The sequence below is a fragment of the Motacilla alba genome, chromosome 1 (assembly GCF_015832195.1).
Source record: "Motacilla alba alba isolate MOTALB_02 chromosome 1, Motacilla_alba_V1.0_pri, whole genome shotgun sequence".
NCBI classification, from domain to species: Eukaryota; Metazoa; Chordata; class Aves; order Passeriformes; family Motacillidae; genus Motacilla; species Motacilla alba.
The window spans coordinates 98,167,842-98,182,631 of NC_052016.1; the positions used below are offsets into that span (position 1 = coordinate 98,167,842).

General features: G+C 40.3%; 1 protein-coding gene across 5 annotated transcripts in view; it reads left to right on the forward strand.

The window, feature by feature from the left end:
• RASA3 (RAS p21 protein activator 3) overlaps positions 1–14,790 on the forward strand; it is a 171,434-nt gene that overhangs the window by 96,664 nt on the left and 59,980 nt on the right. For all 5 annotated transcript variants that reach the window (XM_038154294.1, XM_038154257.1, XM_038154275.1 and 2 more), the window contains one exon: positions 5,631–5,725. In XM_038154294.1, the coding sequence (XP_038010222.1) occupies positions 5,631–5,725 (95 nt within the window). The remainder of the gene's footprint in view (positions 1–5,630; positions 5,726–14,790) is intronic.

Below are 14,790 nucleotides of genomic sequence, written 5' to 3' on the forward strand. Positions count from 1 at the left end.
AACCCTGATAGAAGATAGTTAATGCTATGCTGCAGCTTGCAACTTTAAAGTATAGAAGCTGTGTTTTGTCCACAGCCTACTTTTCTCTGCCTTATTATCCAAGATAAATCCCACAAAGGGGAAAATTTGATTTAATAAGTGATATTCTTAGTATATTTGGACTAGTTTAAAAAACCCAAACAAATGAAATTGAGGTCATGAATATCACATACCTCAGTACTATCTGTGGATGCACTGGTGCTGTGCTGCAAGTATTCTGCTATTATTGCCACTAAGTTCTTACTCATTGTAGCAGATGGTCTAATAGTGCTTGTGCTTCATGGTGCACTGCACAAGAGCCAGGAGGGAACAATTCTGCTGCTTCTAAGGCTCTGAAGCCTTACGTTGCCCCTAATTCTCATCCTTATCTTTGTAATTCTGAAATAGGGAGTTTGCTTGTTTCAGTCTTTTTCTGTGTTATGGGGAGAGGTGAGTGAATTGGTGCTGTTCTTGAAAAAGGCAGGAAGGGTTTCTGTACTTTCTTTTAAAGAGAAATAACCTTTCATTCAGATAAATATAAACATCTAGGCAGACTGAAATAGCAATGATGCTTTTTGTTTCAAGATAATTAGGCTCTCACAGCCTAAAGTGTTGATTAAAAATTGGTTCTGGTTTGTCCCTAGTCTTTCCAACTATTGAAAGCTACTTTCTTTGTGCACCTTCATATCAGTTGTATTAAATCAATACAGTGATACAGTGTGTCTGTGTACTTAACATACTGACATGAAGCAACTTCTGAAGTAGCTTTGATGCTCACTTATTGCCTAATACTGCATTGTATAGGAAGGAGACAAAGTCTCTGTTCAGAGCTGAGAGAAGACTCAGTTAATTATGCTTTTGGGCCTTTTAATGTGTGATTCAGACCTAATCCTTTGCTGTAAATTAACTGTACTGCAATCATTGTTAATGAAGGATATTATATCATATCAGCTCACCTGGCAGCAGTGTGTAAAATTCTGTTGTTTTCACTATGTAGGTATTCCAAGATAAAGATAACCTAAAGAGAAGGTACAAGAGCTCCTGAAATGCTCTGATTTTTTGACTTCTGTAAAATAACTGTTGGATCCAAATGTGTTGGGTCATGTTTTGGGTAGAGCCTTGTGCCCTTTTAAAATTACAAGCTCCTTTCCTATTGCTGCTGTACTACTTTTTCAGTAGAGAAATCTTCTACTAGTCTAGCATCTGTCATAAATATTAACATATCTCATCTGCAAAATAGAAAATTAATCTTAAGAGGTGGGATGTAATCCTTCAACCAGTGCCTAACGCTTTTGTCACCAACAGGTAATGCAGACAGAAGGTGATTGTGTATGGGTGGAGAATGCCTGAGCCAAATTATCAATTCTGTCAGTCTTTGTATGGAGATGTTGACCCTGACTTTACAAGCCTAGGCATGTTCAGGGGCAGGTTAATGGGCTGCATTGACTTGTTTTGGAAAAATGTTTGTGACCAGAGAGGGATGGGCACTGAGGGTGTGGTGCTTCCAGAAGCACTTTCCCAGGCGGTATAGCCAGTAATTCCTACTCTTCTCTGTTCAAAACCTCTGCCACTGTGCCCAAATTACAGATTTCCTGCTGTCTTCTGTCTTCTAGCTATGTTAATGTGACTCTTGAGTGAGGAAGCTCTAAAGCAGGTCAGTTGAAATGTCCTTTTTGTTAAAAATGCCAACACCACCGACATGTGACCCATGAAACTTATTTCTTATTCTCTTCTCCTTGCACAGAATGTTTATTTTCATTGATTGGGTTTTTTTAGATTAGCGTGATTTCCTCAACAGTTTCAGTATGCCCTGCTTGAGAGGACAGGGGTGCATGGGTGGAGAACGTAGGAGGCTCTTAAATCAGTTTGTACCAGGGATTACAAAGTGGAATTTGCAGCTTTAAAACCATCCAGGGCCTAGGTAGTAACTTTACTAATCTGTAAGCTGTCTCCTCAATAATGGGTATATTGTTTTTTCCCCTAAAGAGAGGTACACAGAAGGAAGAGCTCAGTTGTGGCATGTTGCACCTTTGTTTTGAATGCAGAGCCTAGGATTTAAATGTTGCAGTGAAGATCTGTTCAGTCTGAAGTAGGGAGGGGGATGGTCGTAGGGAAAATGTTGCCATATGGATGGAAAACACGAAGGAGTGTGTGAGGTTTTCCTACCCTCCCCCAGTCTGAGGTCGTGGTGAGCATCAGGCTTCAGAAAGAAATTATTTCAGATGAGAAGAATGTTTTTACTTCTTCTTTGCTGTTATTGCTGAGACTCTAACTTCTGAAAATGTAACTTAGTATAAGTTTTGAAATTACACCTTACATTGTTCAACAAGCTTGGCTATTTCCTGCTTCTTCCCATACAATGTCTAAAAGCTTAATCAGATGCAGACTCTGCAGCCTGGGGCCACTCTGAGGAAACCAGCAGGAATGGCTGGGTGCCCCAGGTGCAAGATTTAGAGTTTCTTGATGCTGTCTGGAAGCCACCCAAGTCTTGAGAAAGAGTGTGAGACAATGGGCTCGAGTTCGAGAGCATGCTGAAGAACCACAAAGAGGAAAACACCTTTTAAATGAGTGGTGGTAAATCCTTCTGACCTCTCGTTTCGGGTTTATCTTCAGGGAGAATTACAGGTTCTTATCATGTAGTGTCAGGTCAAATGACAGGTGCCAACAGCTTGTGATTATTGGCCTAGATTTAGCCTAGTTCTGGTGCTGTGGAAGTTGTTTGAGCCAGGTCAGATGTAGGTCAGCCAGTGGAAGAGCAGTGACTGTGTAGACCAGGGTAGAAACACGACCGTGCTCAGCACCTGCACCGTGTTTTATGTAGGTGATGAGGAAGAGGAGTGTGAGCTGGATGAGCATGTGGACATGGCTGGTGCAGGTGAGGAATTATTTACAAATTGTGAGGGAAGCTCTTCTTTGTGTATGCAGAGAACTGTTTAACAGGGCAGATCAAACATTCTGCCTTGTCAGTAATGTAGCTCTGTATATGTTTAGACTGGCCAAACTGTAGGCTCTCTTTTTACTGCCACCCTCTTCTTTTTCCCTAGTAGATTTTTCTTCTTTGTGGATCATTTGGTATGCAATGAAAACCCCTGGATAATAGCCAGCCCAGTCAGTAAGTTTCAGTCATTAATAAAACTTGCTTGTGTGCAGAGCAAACAGTGCTGTTCAAACAGTTTCCTAACCAAAACAGTTCTATCACCATGTTAACTCCCTCAGAGCTGGAGGCACGTGCCATTGCCTGTGAACACTTTGTGCTGCAATCATGCACTGACTTGGTGGCCAGACCCATCTGGGTTACCCTGCCATCCTTGATGCAGAGAGCAGTGGGACTCCCTGCTGAAAGAGGGGGCAGTGATCACACCGTTTACACCCTGTGTAGATGCAGATATTGGGAAACCATTGTTGAGTTTTCTGCAGGGCACTCCCTACAGGGGAGGTGGCTGTGAATGAGATGATGGCAGGTGACAGTGTTTGCGAAGTGTGTGCACGCTGCAGTTGAGTGGAGGATTTCTGCAAGAGATTAAAGGGTAGAGTGAGGATAGCAAGCAGTGAAAGTAAACAATTTCAAATGAGGTCCAAAGCAATTAGTGGAAGGTCATGCATTTCAATGTGTTCCTCTCAAAGTGTTTTAGAGAAACTAGATTCCCCACAAACCACTGTGGTTGGAGAATAAAAGTATAAGCTTTGAAAAAACAGTCGTCATCCCATGGATTCTCAGCAGAATAACTTGGTGTCTTCTGTTCAGCACAGTTCAGATGTCTTATTTGCCCTTCCTGCCATAATATTGTGTTGGTTTGTGTAATTTAATTATTGCTTTTCTAAGAAGTTTCAAGTGGCTTGCTCTGCATATCCAATAAAGAGTCTCCCTTGTTAATCTCCAGTTGAATGTTTGACAGGAGATGGATCTGATAATCTCTACAGGCCAAGCAGTGAGAGGACGGTGCTGAGGACAGAATCAACAGGACTTAGAAATAATGGGTCAGAGGTTCAGAAAGGGAAACTAGAGCAGAAACCCTGCCAGATGCTATGGAGGGCAGTTGTGGAAGAATGGCAGGGTATTTTAGAAACTGGAACTGGAAATCTGGAAACTGTCATCAGAAACAGCTTGAGGTGACAGAAGAATGCAGCTGCAGCACGGTAGGTAGTATAGCCCAGCAAGCAGGAGGGATGGGTGAAGCCATCCAGCTAAAGGAAAAGGCCATAAATTGAGGGAATGCTGGTGTGTAGTAACATGCTGCTAGGACTTCTGTAAGCTTTTAGATTTCTGAAAGGAAATGCTTTTTGTTTGCCACTTTTGTAGTCTTTGATCATGTGTTCTTGCTTTTGTTTTTCATTGTAAATGTGTTCTGTTAACGTTTGCTGGGGTAATGTATTACTGACATCTGGCCAAACTGCATGAATTTAAGTTGCCTTGGTACTCTTTTTCCCAGAAAAATATATCCATTGGTGAATTTTATTTAACAACATTTGGTTAAAGAAAGTCAGTGTTTTTATGACAGGGCAGTGGTTGCAAACTGTATGTGAGCAACTCACTTTAGCAGCAGAAGTCTACCCAACCACATTGCCAAACCCCAGCTTCCTCGAGCCTTGTCAATGTGTCTGACTGCCGTGGGTTCTTTCACTTCAAACATGCTGCTTTGCTCAGTGCCTGGGGAGCCACCCAAGCCAAAGCAGCTTGCTGAGGATCACGTGCTCCTCAGGCATGCCACACTCAGCTTTGTGTATACAAAGAAAAATGCTTGGAAAAAGTTTCACTGCTCCTCAGAGAGTGCTTTACATACTGCCTGAGAGAGGCTGGGCAGGACAGAAATATCTGCATTGACCCTTCACATTCATGCAGGCTCTTAGTTCACAGCGTGGAGCTGGGTGCTGTTACTGTACCTACCAAAACAGATAATTTGGTAGGGGCAAGAGGGGGGAAAAAAAGAGTTAAACTCTTCAGTGTTTTGGTGTGGGTTTCCCCCACTGGCTTTTCTTTAGAGTCAGGGATAGTCCTTGGGTGGCTCTGGCTAGTGTAATGCCAAGTCTGAAAGATTTGAGTGAGAGAGAGGGGTTTACAGGGCCCCAAAATGCAGTTGTGGGAATCTGCTGTGATTTGACATCTCTAGTTGTTTCCCTTCTCCTACAAAACTGTACATTGAAATGCCTTATCCTGAAATACTGTTGGCAATAACATATGCAGGGCACTGTTAATTTGGGATTGTTACAGACATCAGCCACAAAAAAATCTCTGCAACGTTTTCCAAGCTTTTCTTCCCACAAGTTTAATTGCATGTCAGAGAAGTAAGTAATAATGATGTTTTTGTTATAAGCTTGTCCATAGTTTCCAGTGCTTCGCTCTGCTAGGTGAGTAGAACTTTAGAAATTTTCAAGTCATTCACAAAATGCAGTGGGAAAAAGGTGCTCATCAGAATTGTATGATCCATCAGTATTGTGCTCATCATTTTGTATTGTGTAAAGAAGTATTCCCCAAAAAAATCTTTCCTTGCTCTAAAGCCTTTCTTGAATAGACAGGCCCTAAATCATAGTTTTGCAACTTGATTTTGATGGAAATATCTCTTGGTGGAGCTCCAGCATGTCTTAAACTCTGCTTCTGGTTTGTTTTATTTCAGGAAAGGTAGCTATACAGAAAGAAGATCTGCAGAAGTATCATAACAGAGACACCTGGTTTCAACTCCAGCACGTTGATGCGGATTCAGAAGTCCAGGTGAGAGGGTTAAAAAAAATATCTTGGCAAAGAGTATTTGTAACAAGGCCATGGCAGTTTCATGGGTTTCCTAGCTCTGGGACAGGTATGTTGCTTCCCTAAAAAGGAAGTTTTGCCCATTAGTATGGTTTGGGTTTTGGTGATAAGTGTAGGGTGGATAACAAGTGTGCATAAATCACTGGGGGTCAGGATTCTGCCTACAGAAATAATTAAAACAATGTGAACTATCAGGTCACTGAGACAAGGAGGGTGTGTTTATCTCAAGTATCAAATAACTTCAGGCCCTATAAATAACAGTTGATTCCTCAGGGAGTGGAGCCATCTTGAAAATAGTATCTGCAGGTAGTGCTTAAAATAATTATGTCGGCAGGTTGCCACAGGAATGGCAACAAGTACATCTTAAATGTGAAAAACATTCCTTGCCAGATCTCTAGGCCCTCTTCCATACATGGGAATGCTGATAATTGCATTACTTCAGCCCTAAATTACGTTTAGAGTTTGGTACTTTGCAAAATTTTCTACACAGTGTGACTCCACTTTCTGTACTTTTCTTCTTTTGAAGCAGATTCTGTTTTCTGTTTATGACATTAGGTCTTGTGAAAACAGTCATTATAACAAAGCAAGAAATCAAAATGATATAACAGGATACTATGCCAGTTACTTTTTTTTTTTCCTCTTGTAAGTATATATTACAGATCACATTTGAAACACAGTATTTGTTTAGGAGGAGACATGAATATCTGGCCTGTGCAAAAGTCTGAGATAAATGCAAGGGGAAATGCCTCTTAGATGCTTCTCTGTGGTAGGGTTGGACACAGTGTCTTGGCTTTTCAGTCTCTGTGCAAGTCTGCACATACCAGGTTGGAAAATGACACTTAAAATGCACGCACATTCCAACATAGAATGTAGACATGTATGGTGAAGCATATGTGAAAATACATGCAAGATGAGGTTTTCTTTTTGTTTGGAGAGACAGATAATACACTCTTGTGCATGTGATACAAGGAAAGCCTCAGGACAGCCTCTTCAGCCTGTGACATTCTCTTGTAAAATATTGATCCTCTTTAATGCCACATTTCAGTGTCACTGGTGATGGAAAGGCTTTTAACAGGCTTTTAGCTATGAGATCTATTCTGTTTACCCTGGTGTGTCCCTGTCTTCTTACCCCAAAGCCTCTTATGACAGTGCCTTTAGAACAATAGATTAAGAGTTTATTTCCTGTAGGATATGAAAACTTTCCCTTTGTAATTTATCACTTGAAGAAAGCCAATATTTAGATAAGCTTCTGCATTGTTTGTTTTGTTACAATATTTATACAGAGTGAATTTGTGGAAGCTTTTTAGATCAGGGTGCTTTCTAGGGCAGCAGTGGTAATGTAAGGTGCAGACTGCTCTAGCTTTGAGTGATGAGGAGCACAGGATTTGCTGGAAGCATGTTCTCTGATTGTGATTGTGCAGTTTATCACTTCTACTGTTTGCATCCTTACTAGAGCCCAACTCTTAAAAGCTGTTTCTGGGTTCCATGATATTACAGGCAGTGTAAATATGATTTACATGATACTCTGATTTTATCAATTTCTTTAAATGTTGCTTGGTTTTTGTGTTGAGTCTGCAAGAGGGCTTGGTTTTCCATAATAGTGGGAACAGATTTGTAAATATTTTGTATGAATTCTTATGCAAGTGAAGATAGCCAAATAAAGGTTTTTTTGCTTGTATCTTATACATTTTATAACATACCTTTTACAACAGTATCTCAGTTGTTCTTCTAAGCACTTCATGATTTGTAAGGGAAAATAGAATACTTGTGTTAATGATGAGTATTTTTCCAATGTTACTCAGTTTTCCTCCAATTTTAAAGAAAATAGTTTAAGAAATTTTTGATAGTTAACATTTGCAGTGAATCATGCAAATGCTAAGACAAAGGCAGTCTTAATGTAGCAACTATCAATTTTATCATTCTAGCAGTTTTTCCAATACAATCTAGTGGATTAAACATTGAGCTGTAGGCCAGGAAAGTCCTGCATCTTCTGCTTTTGTCAGGCAGTGGCTGTTGCACTATTTTCCATGCTGTAGATCACTTTGTGGCTATTTAGTTATGCATCACAGCACTCTATTGAGTTAAGCTATTGTCACTCCCACACTTTGAGTACAGTGAGAGTAAATGTTAGAAATAATGTGACTTGTTTGAGGTTATGCAGTCAGACTGAGAAATTACAAAAGAAAAAAGAGACCAGGTTTCTAATTATTTCTAATGCATTAGGCCATGATATGAAAGAAACTGGGTAAGAATAATAAAATTATGAGGGACTTAGTTTTACCCTGTGTAAAGTCTGAAAATACCCAGGTTTTAAGCAGAGTAGCCAGTGCAGTCAGAAACTGAAAACCACCTTAAAAACAATTGATTGTTCAAATATTAGTGATATTGGATGCTGTGTTTCTTGTGGCCCACTTTTGGGACATGATACCTCATTTTTGAGAACAGAAAGACTGATTTGAAATTATAGATAATAACATTTTTGATGTAAGAACTGATATTTTGAGCTGTCTGAAGTTTAATAAGAAGAATTTAAAATTTTGTTCAGCATGGTTTGTACTTCATTTGTATGAGTTCGTGTATACTTTAAAAAAATCAGTATGTAAGTTTTAATGTTGTATAACTTCATCACAGATTGTTTCCAAGGTGTTTAGCTTGAGACTTTGAATCTAGTTTTATGGTTTTACAACATTGCCAATTCTTACTGTCTTATAAAGGTGCTTTGTATGTTCAGGAGTGAGATTATGGCTTCATAAATTTTATTGCAGATGAGGATGTTACTGACAGCAGGACTACATTAATTTTCAGACTACACAGATATGAGTATTGCTGTCAGATGCTTTAATGCCACCTCCATTTATTGCTTGACAGCAAGTAAAGGAGTCTGGCATGATTGCTCATGTTGAAGGAAAAATGAGGGCATTGTATGTCTGGGCTGAGTGCTGCTGAGAGGCCTGTGATCTCACCAGCACCTTGTGTTCAGTCTCACATGGAGCAGTAGAGGTGGGACTGCAGCTGCTCAGCCCACGATGCAGAGCAGGCATTACGACCCACCCAATGCCTTTTGTGGGTTTGGTTCACCATTTGGTCTAGCAAACCCACCTAGTGAGATAATCAGCATCATCAGGTGCATCTGAACTTCCCTTTGCATGAGTCAGTGCAAAACAGGAGCTACCAGAGCGCAGTGCAGTGTCAGTCAGCAGTGGGCTGTAGCTGCCCCTTGAAGCTGACAGGCTTGTACTCTGTTGGTACATCAATGCCCCCACAGTTTACTGGCTGGTTTTGCTCTCGCTAGTTTGAAAAGAACACATTGCATAGTCTGCTCTAATCCTGTCAGTGCATACCCTGGGTGCTGTTGAGATATAGCTGGGTGATAAAACAGCAGTTGTGCTCTAGGTGGTTAAGTTTGAGCTGCTCTGTGAAGAGCAAAGGATGAAACTTCAGCTTGTATTTGTGTTTGGCATACAAATATGAAATGACATGATGTCTGAATATTTCCTTTTTAAATAAGAATAAAATGTTAAATGTGATCGGGAAGTTTTTTTAATATAGAGTACAGAATGGAAGTTGACAGCAGCCATTAATGTTTAATTTATGGCTTAACTTTCCAGACTGAGAAACTTGTTCTGGAAGTAGAAAGCTATAACTAGGTGGGCTTGTGTGCATTTAGCTGAAGGAATTTTAAGTTCCCATCTTCTGATGGAGCCTGCCTCTTCCTCAGTACTGTGCCCGGAGTTAAATGCCCAGTGTATGACAGAACACCAGCCCAAGTATTTTAGTGAGAAGTAGAACAGGAATTGAGCCATTAATGAAAATGGTTTAACTTTTGCATTTATGAACAATTAGGCAGCTTCAGCTGGCGGGGAGGGGCTAGCAGCAGCAGAGGCAACATTGTAAGCTGCTTGAGGCCAGTAGGAGCCTGATGTTGTGCACTTTATACGGGAAGTGTTTCTTTTCTACTAGTCATTTGTCTTTCAGGGCCTGCTGTATTCTCATCGTCATACTTCTTGAGGTCTGGAAGCAAAAATAGCCATGCTATTGTGTGTACCTCTTTTTTGATCCATGAATGTTTTCCTTTTCTTCACAGAAGGAAGTTTACCCAACAGTAACTGATTCAGATATTTGCCTAGGGCTGTAGATGACAGATGCTCTCAGTGGTCCATGTGTTTTCAGTGGAATTTAAGCCCAAGTGCACATGCAGTCTTTAAAAGGCCTTTCCTGGTTTTGAGTGGTTTTCCCCTTAATATTTTTTCCCATTAAGTTCATAGTTCAAATCTGTTTTGTGAAGTTTGAGCTTCGCTACCTAAACATTCTTTGTGTACATGTAATCAGTGAAGTGGTTAAAGATCCAGAGATATTCTGGTTATTATTATCTATATACACTAGCGTACTCCAAACCATGCTGTCAGTATATGCCTGAGTGGGGGGACTTGCAAAGAGAGTTAGATTATTCTGACATGTTTTCCTGTGCAGGCTCTTGTTTTAAAAGTTCCCCTTTTCAAGTGTGCTTTGAGTTACTTCCTCTATCTCATTGACAAATGTGAAATAGTCATGTCCTCTTACAGCTGAGTTCTCAGTTCTAAATGATGGAATGCTTTTCCAAAGCCACTTATGCTCAAGGTCTTATGTAAAGTCATTGTTGGGGCAAAAAAAGTCTGACAAAAACTTGATAATTGCTCATTTCCCCTTCCTTCTCATAAGAACTTTGATGTGTCTGAGATACCTATTTGGCTATCAACTTAATAAAAATAAAAGGCATGTAAGGGGCAGATAACCAACACTGAGGAAGCCAATTGTCTCACATTTTAACCTTCTGTACTCAGAGCTTTGTGCCAAAGATTAACTGATGTTAAGTACTTTCTTCAGACACCAAAAGCTTTTCCTCTTCCTTTCACCACATTAACATTTTATCTACGCAGGACTTTGACTGTTGTTGATTAAACATGCCTGTTCTTGAGTATGGACTGTGTCATGTGCTGTAGTATACTTCATTAGTGGAAAACTTTTTTTTATGGCTATGTTTGGAGAGTACATCTGAAATTCTCTTGTCTTGCTCAACATAACTACTGGCTCTGAAATGCTGCCTGCATATTAGCTAGAAGAATCTAGCTAAGGCATGGTGTGGTCCTCAAAAAGAAGTTTCCTTTTTCTTAGCACCTTCCTGTTGAATGCAGAATCTGTATCCCAAGTGTCAGACTTTGTGAATGAAATCTTGACCTTCCTGGAGTGGGAGTTTTGCCATGAGTTCATCTGAGACAAGGTTTTACCACAAATTTTTTTAATTAGCTCATCTTCTCCATCACAGAAGACTGAATAAAGTTTATCCCAGACCTGTGGAGGAAGCTGGAAGTGTTACTTTGTTATTTTTATTCATCTTGTTGAAATTTCCAAGGACTGTCCCATGTCTGCTTGCTTCCTGTTCTATATAAATCAATGCTCTTTGTATATGTGGAGCAAATCATGTTGAACTGTGATGGCTCTGTTGCTAATTGTTAATTAAGAATATATGTTTGAAGATACAATATATAATTGTCTTTAGGACCAACTGTACAGGGCACTTTCACTCCAGTAATTGATAGAATTACATTATCCTATGAACAATTAAGAGCATTGCATGCCCACTGTCCAACACTAATATTTACTATCTTTGTGTAGGTATCAAACACTTCTAGCATAAAAATGAGTCACTGATGCGTTTTGTACAAACCACTGTAAGCATGGGTAAATGCAAATGGTAAAAAGAAGAAGCTGCTTCCAGGTTTGGTATCAGCTTTCAACCACAAACAGGAAATAAATGGGTGCTACCCTCTATATTTTGAACAGTGGCACTTAAGCTTCTATCTTGTTGTTTTGAAGAGAGATGTCATGTCTGTTTTGATAGGGTGGGGAGAATCTCAAGGCTAAATGCCTACTGACAAAATTATTTGAGACAACTGAACCATGCATCAGCAATGGTAAATAATGTTTGTGGTAAAGGGAAAGAGCAGCTATTGATAAGATCCTGCTTTGTGGCAAGACTTCCTACCTATGTGAATGTAAGAGCACAGTATTGAGACTTAACAGCACAAAGGGCTGGGACAGCTAATCAGGTTTTGGTCTATTGCTTTTCAGTAGCTAGTCTGTTGTGGTGAGGAACACCCACTGCTGAACAATGGGTGTACATGGTTTTAAAGTAACATGTGGGGCTCTATCTGCAGAACATAATTTGTTTGGGGGAATGAAACCCTTTCACTTACAACATCTACACATTATATCCCATCAAACTATTTGAGAAGAAAATATGATTAATTTTAAGAATTTTGACCATCTGGCAATATTCTTCCTTTAGAGAAACAGGACTGTTAACATTATGCCATGTGAAGTTGTTTGCCAGTTCCTGAGCAATTCTGACATGCTTGCACATATGGAGAGCAAGCAGATATCAGTTCCGCTTTGCTTAGCATTTATGAATCCATGCAGTGCTGAATAGAGCTGCTGCACTTTCCTCAGCAATCAGCTGGGTTTTGTTCCAGTTTCTTGTGAGCTGCTCTGTGGTCCAGCAGGCAGGCTGTGATCTCTGTCATGATCCTTAGCCCTTTCCCAGCCGCCCGCTGCCCTCTTCTAAAGGAAGGAGCAGCTGCTACAAGCAGCAAATGTAGACAGCAAACAAACTCCTTCTTCCTCCTGCTCTCAAACCTGCTGTTAGGCCTGACCTTATGTGAGGCTGCTGATAATACTGCAGGGCTGGATTTACCTAAAGCAGTAGCTGTACCCTTGATCTTTCCTCTCCCACTCACTCAGGGGTGGCATTTAGCGAGCCCTTAGGGTTTGGCTCAGTTTTCTTGTTTGCTTTTAAGTTTTATTGGTGGCAGAAAGTGACTTCTCAAGAAGTTGGCTATAAAGGTTTCAGAGTAGACAGAATCTGCCCTGTATAGTAACATTTGCTATATTCTGAAATAAAATATGGAAAGACTGAAAAAGCAATGGCACAGGTTATTCCCTAGTGTGGAATGGTCTCTGCAGTGCTGAGTTCTTCCGATGCTCATTTCTCCAGACAATTTGGAGCAAGGGAAAATAAACCAACACATCAGTGTTATCACAGTCCTGAATTTGAGATTCCTAAAGAAAAATGAAGTGCTGGCATGAGTCATTCTTGAGCTGTGGTTCATGTCACCTGCTTAGCCTAGTCCTCTCCTACAGCTCATATCTGTTACATCTCATCCCTCCTCCATCTCCAGGAGCTGGGCTGAGACTGCTTACAGTCGCACTCTACCAGCAGGATGAAGAGTAAGGAGCCAAAAGTGGGTCCCAGTCCCTCTTTCCACACTACTGAGCAGCGAGCAGAGTTGTGCTTTGTTGCAAAAAGGGTCCCTATATGCAATAAATGTTTGGAAAAACTTTGATCCAGGTACACCTCTCACCTTGGGGGGAAAGTTCCCAGCAAAATTGGGAAGGCTAGTGAGAAGTAGAAAGGTGGGTAACCACAAACCTCTCGTCCAGCAGGTTTAATAGTAAACAAATAACTTATTTAGGAGTTTCTCTGCTATCAACTGTTCTTCTTTTGTACAAGTGAATTATCATGCTGTGTGGGCCCTGGATATTAAGACTACTGACCTGATACTTAATATTCAAGCAAACTGTATATTTTCTGGTTTTGTTTAAAATCAGCGGGGAAGACTGGTTCTTTTCCTTTGATATTTTTAAAAAGTGAAAGATTTCTGAAAATTTGATAGTTATAAAAAAGGATGGAAGCCTGGTTGATACCTGCTTTAAAATGATTTAGGAAATTTGGATAGATTTGGCTCATGTCTTGAACATAGGCCGACTGACAGTCTTCTGTGCCTCTTTTAGAGCCTCAGGCATGGAAGTTCCTGGTATTTGTCAGTGCTTTTTCATAAATATTTCTCTGAAAAACCAGATTGCATCTGTTTTGAGCTGGGTTGGATGTTGCATTCTGAATCTACAGTCACTGCTCTGTGTGGGGTGTGTCAGATTCCAGGGCAAAATGTGTGCATTTAACTGCACCCTGACATGGTTCCCAGTGGTGTCCTGGTGACCTTGCAAACACCGCCTCTGAGGCCTTGTTCAGGATGCTAAAACTGCTTTATGCCTGAATGGCAGAACTTTGTCATAAGAGTAACTTTAGGATAATCTGTGGTCATGCATTTTCTTTTCCTTCAAAGTACTGCGGTTAAATTAAACCACAAATTTGCAACTGCTGGAAACATGATACAGTTAGGTAGGATTTGTGTACTTTTATTTGCTTTATAACTGTTTTCTGGTGTTTCAGTGCACAGTGGCTCACTGCTTTATTCCAGGCAGAAAGGAGGTGGTTGGAGACAGGCTTTCCCTGTAGCTAGAAAACCAGGACTTGGAGTCTGCTTTTTCTTTCTTTTTTTTTTTTTTTTTTTTTTTTTTTTTTTTTTTTTTTTTTTTTTTCTTTTTTGCCAACTTGCAGTCAGTTTCATTTTCAGATAACAGAGTGTGTAGGAAAGGTCATATTTAACAAGCATGGTATAATTTGTGTTTTCCTCAGTAAGGCCTTTCAAAAGTTTTTTGTTACTGATTTCCTTTTGAGTACTGTCTGCTTCCCTACAAGAAATTCAGTCATCCAGTGGCTTCTCTAATCAATAACTGGAAGCTGGCTGGTCCCATTATGTGGTGTTAGATGAGGTTAGGAAAGAGGTGTGACCTGTGAACCCACCCTCCATATCAGCAGGAGCTGATGGAAAAGGAAGTGTTCAGCAGTTGAGCTGGCACTCCTTCAGCTTGTTTCTTGAAAAGGTGTCCTACCCTTCCGAGGGAGAAGGTTGTGCTAATAAGCATAGCTGCTTCTAGGAATAACCCTGAAATATATTGTTGATGGAAATGTTTCGATTAATCAATACATGCTGCCTTAGATTTGCCAAACCTCCAGATTTTTTCTCAGAAAAAAGAAAGCATTATAGCTTCATAATGCAGGACTGAGCCTAGACTCAGTCCCTGGTTCCAAAGGAGGGATTCTCTCTGAGCAGGATGAAACCACTGTTTCAGCTTTTGGTAAAATGGAATTT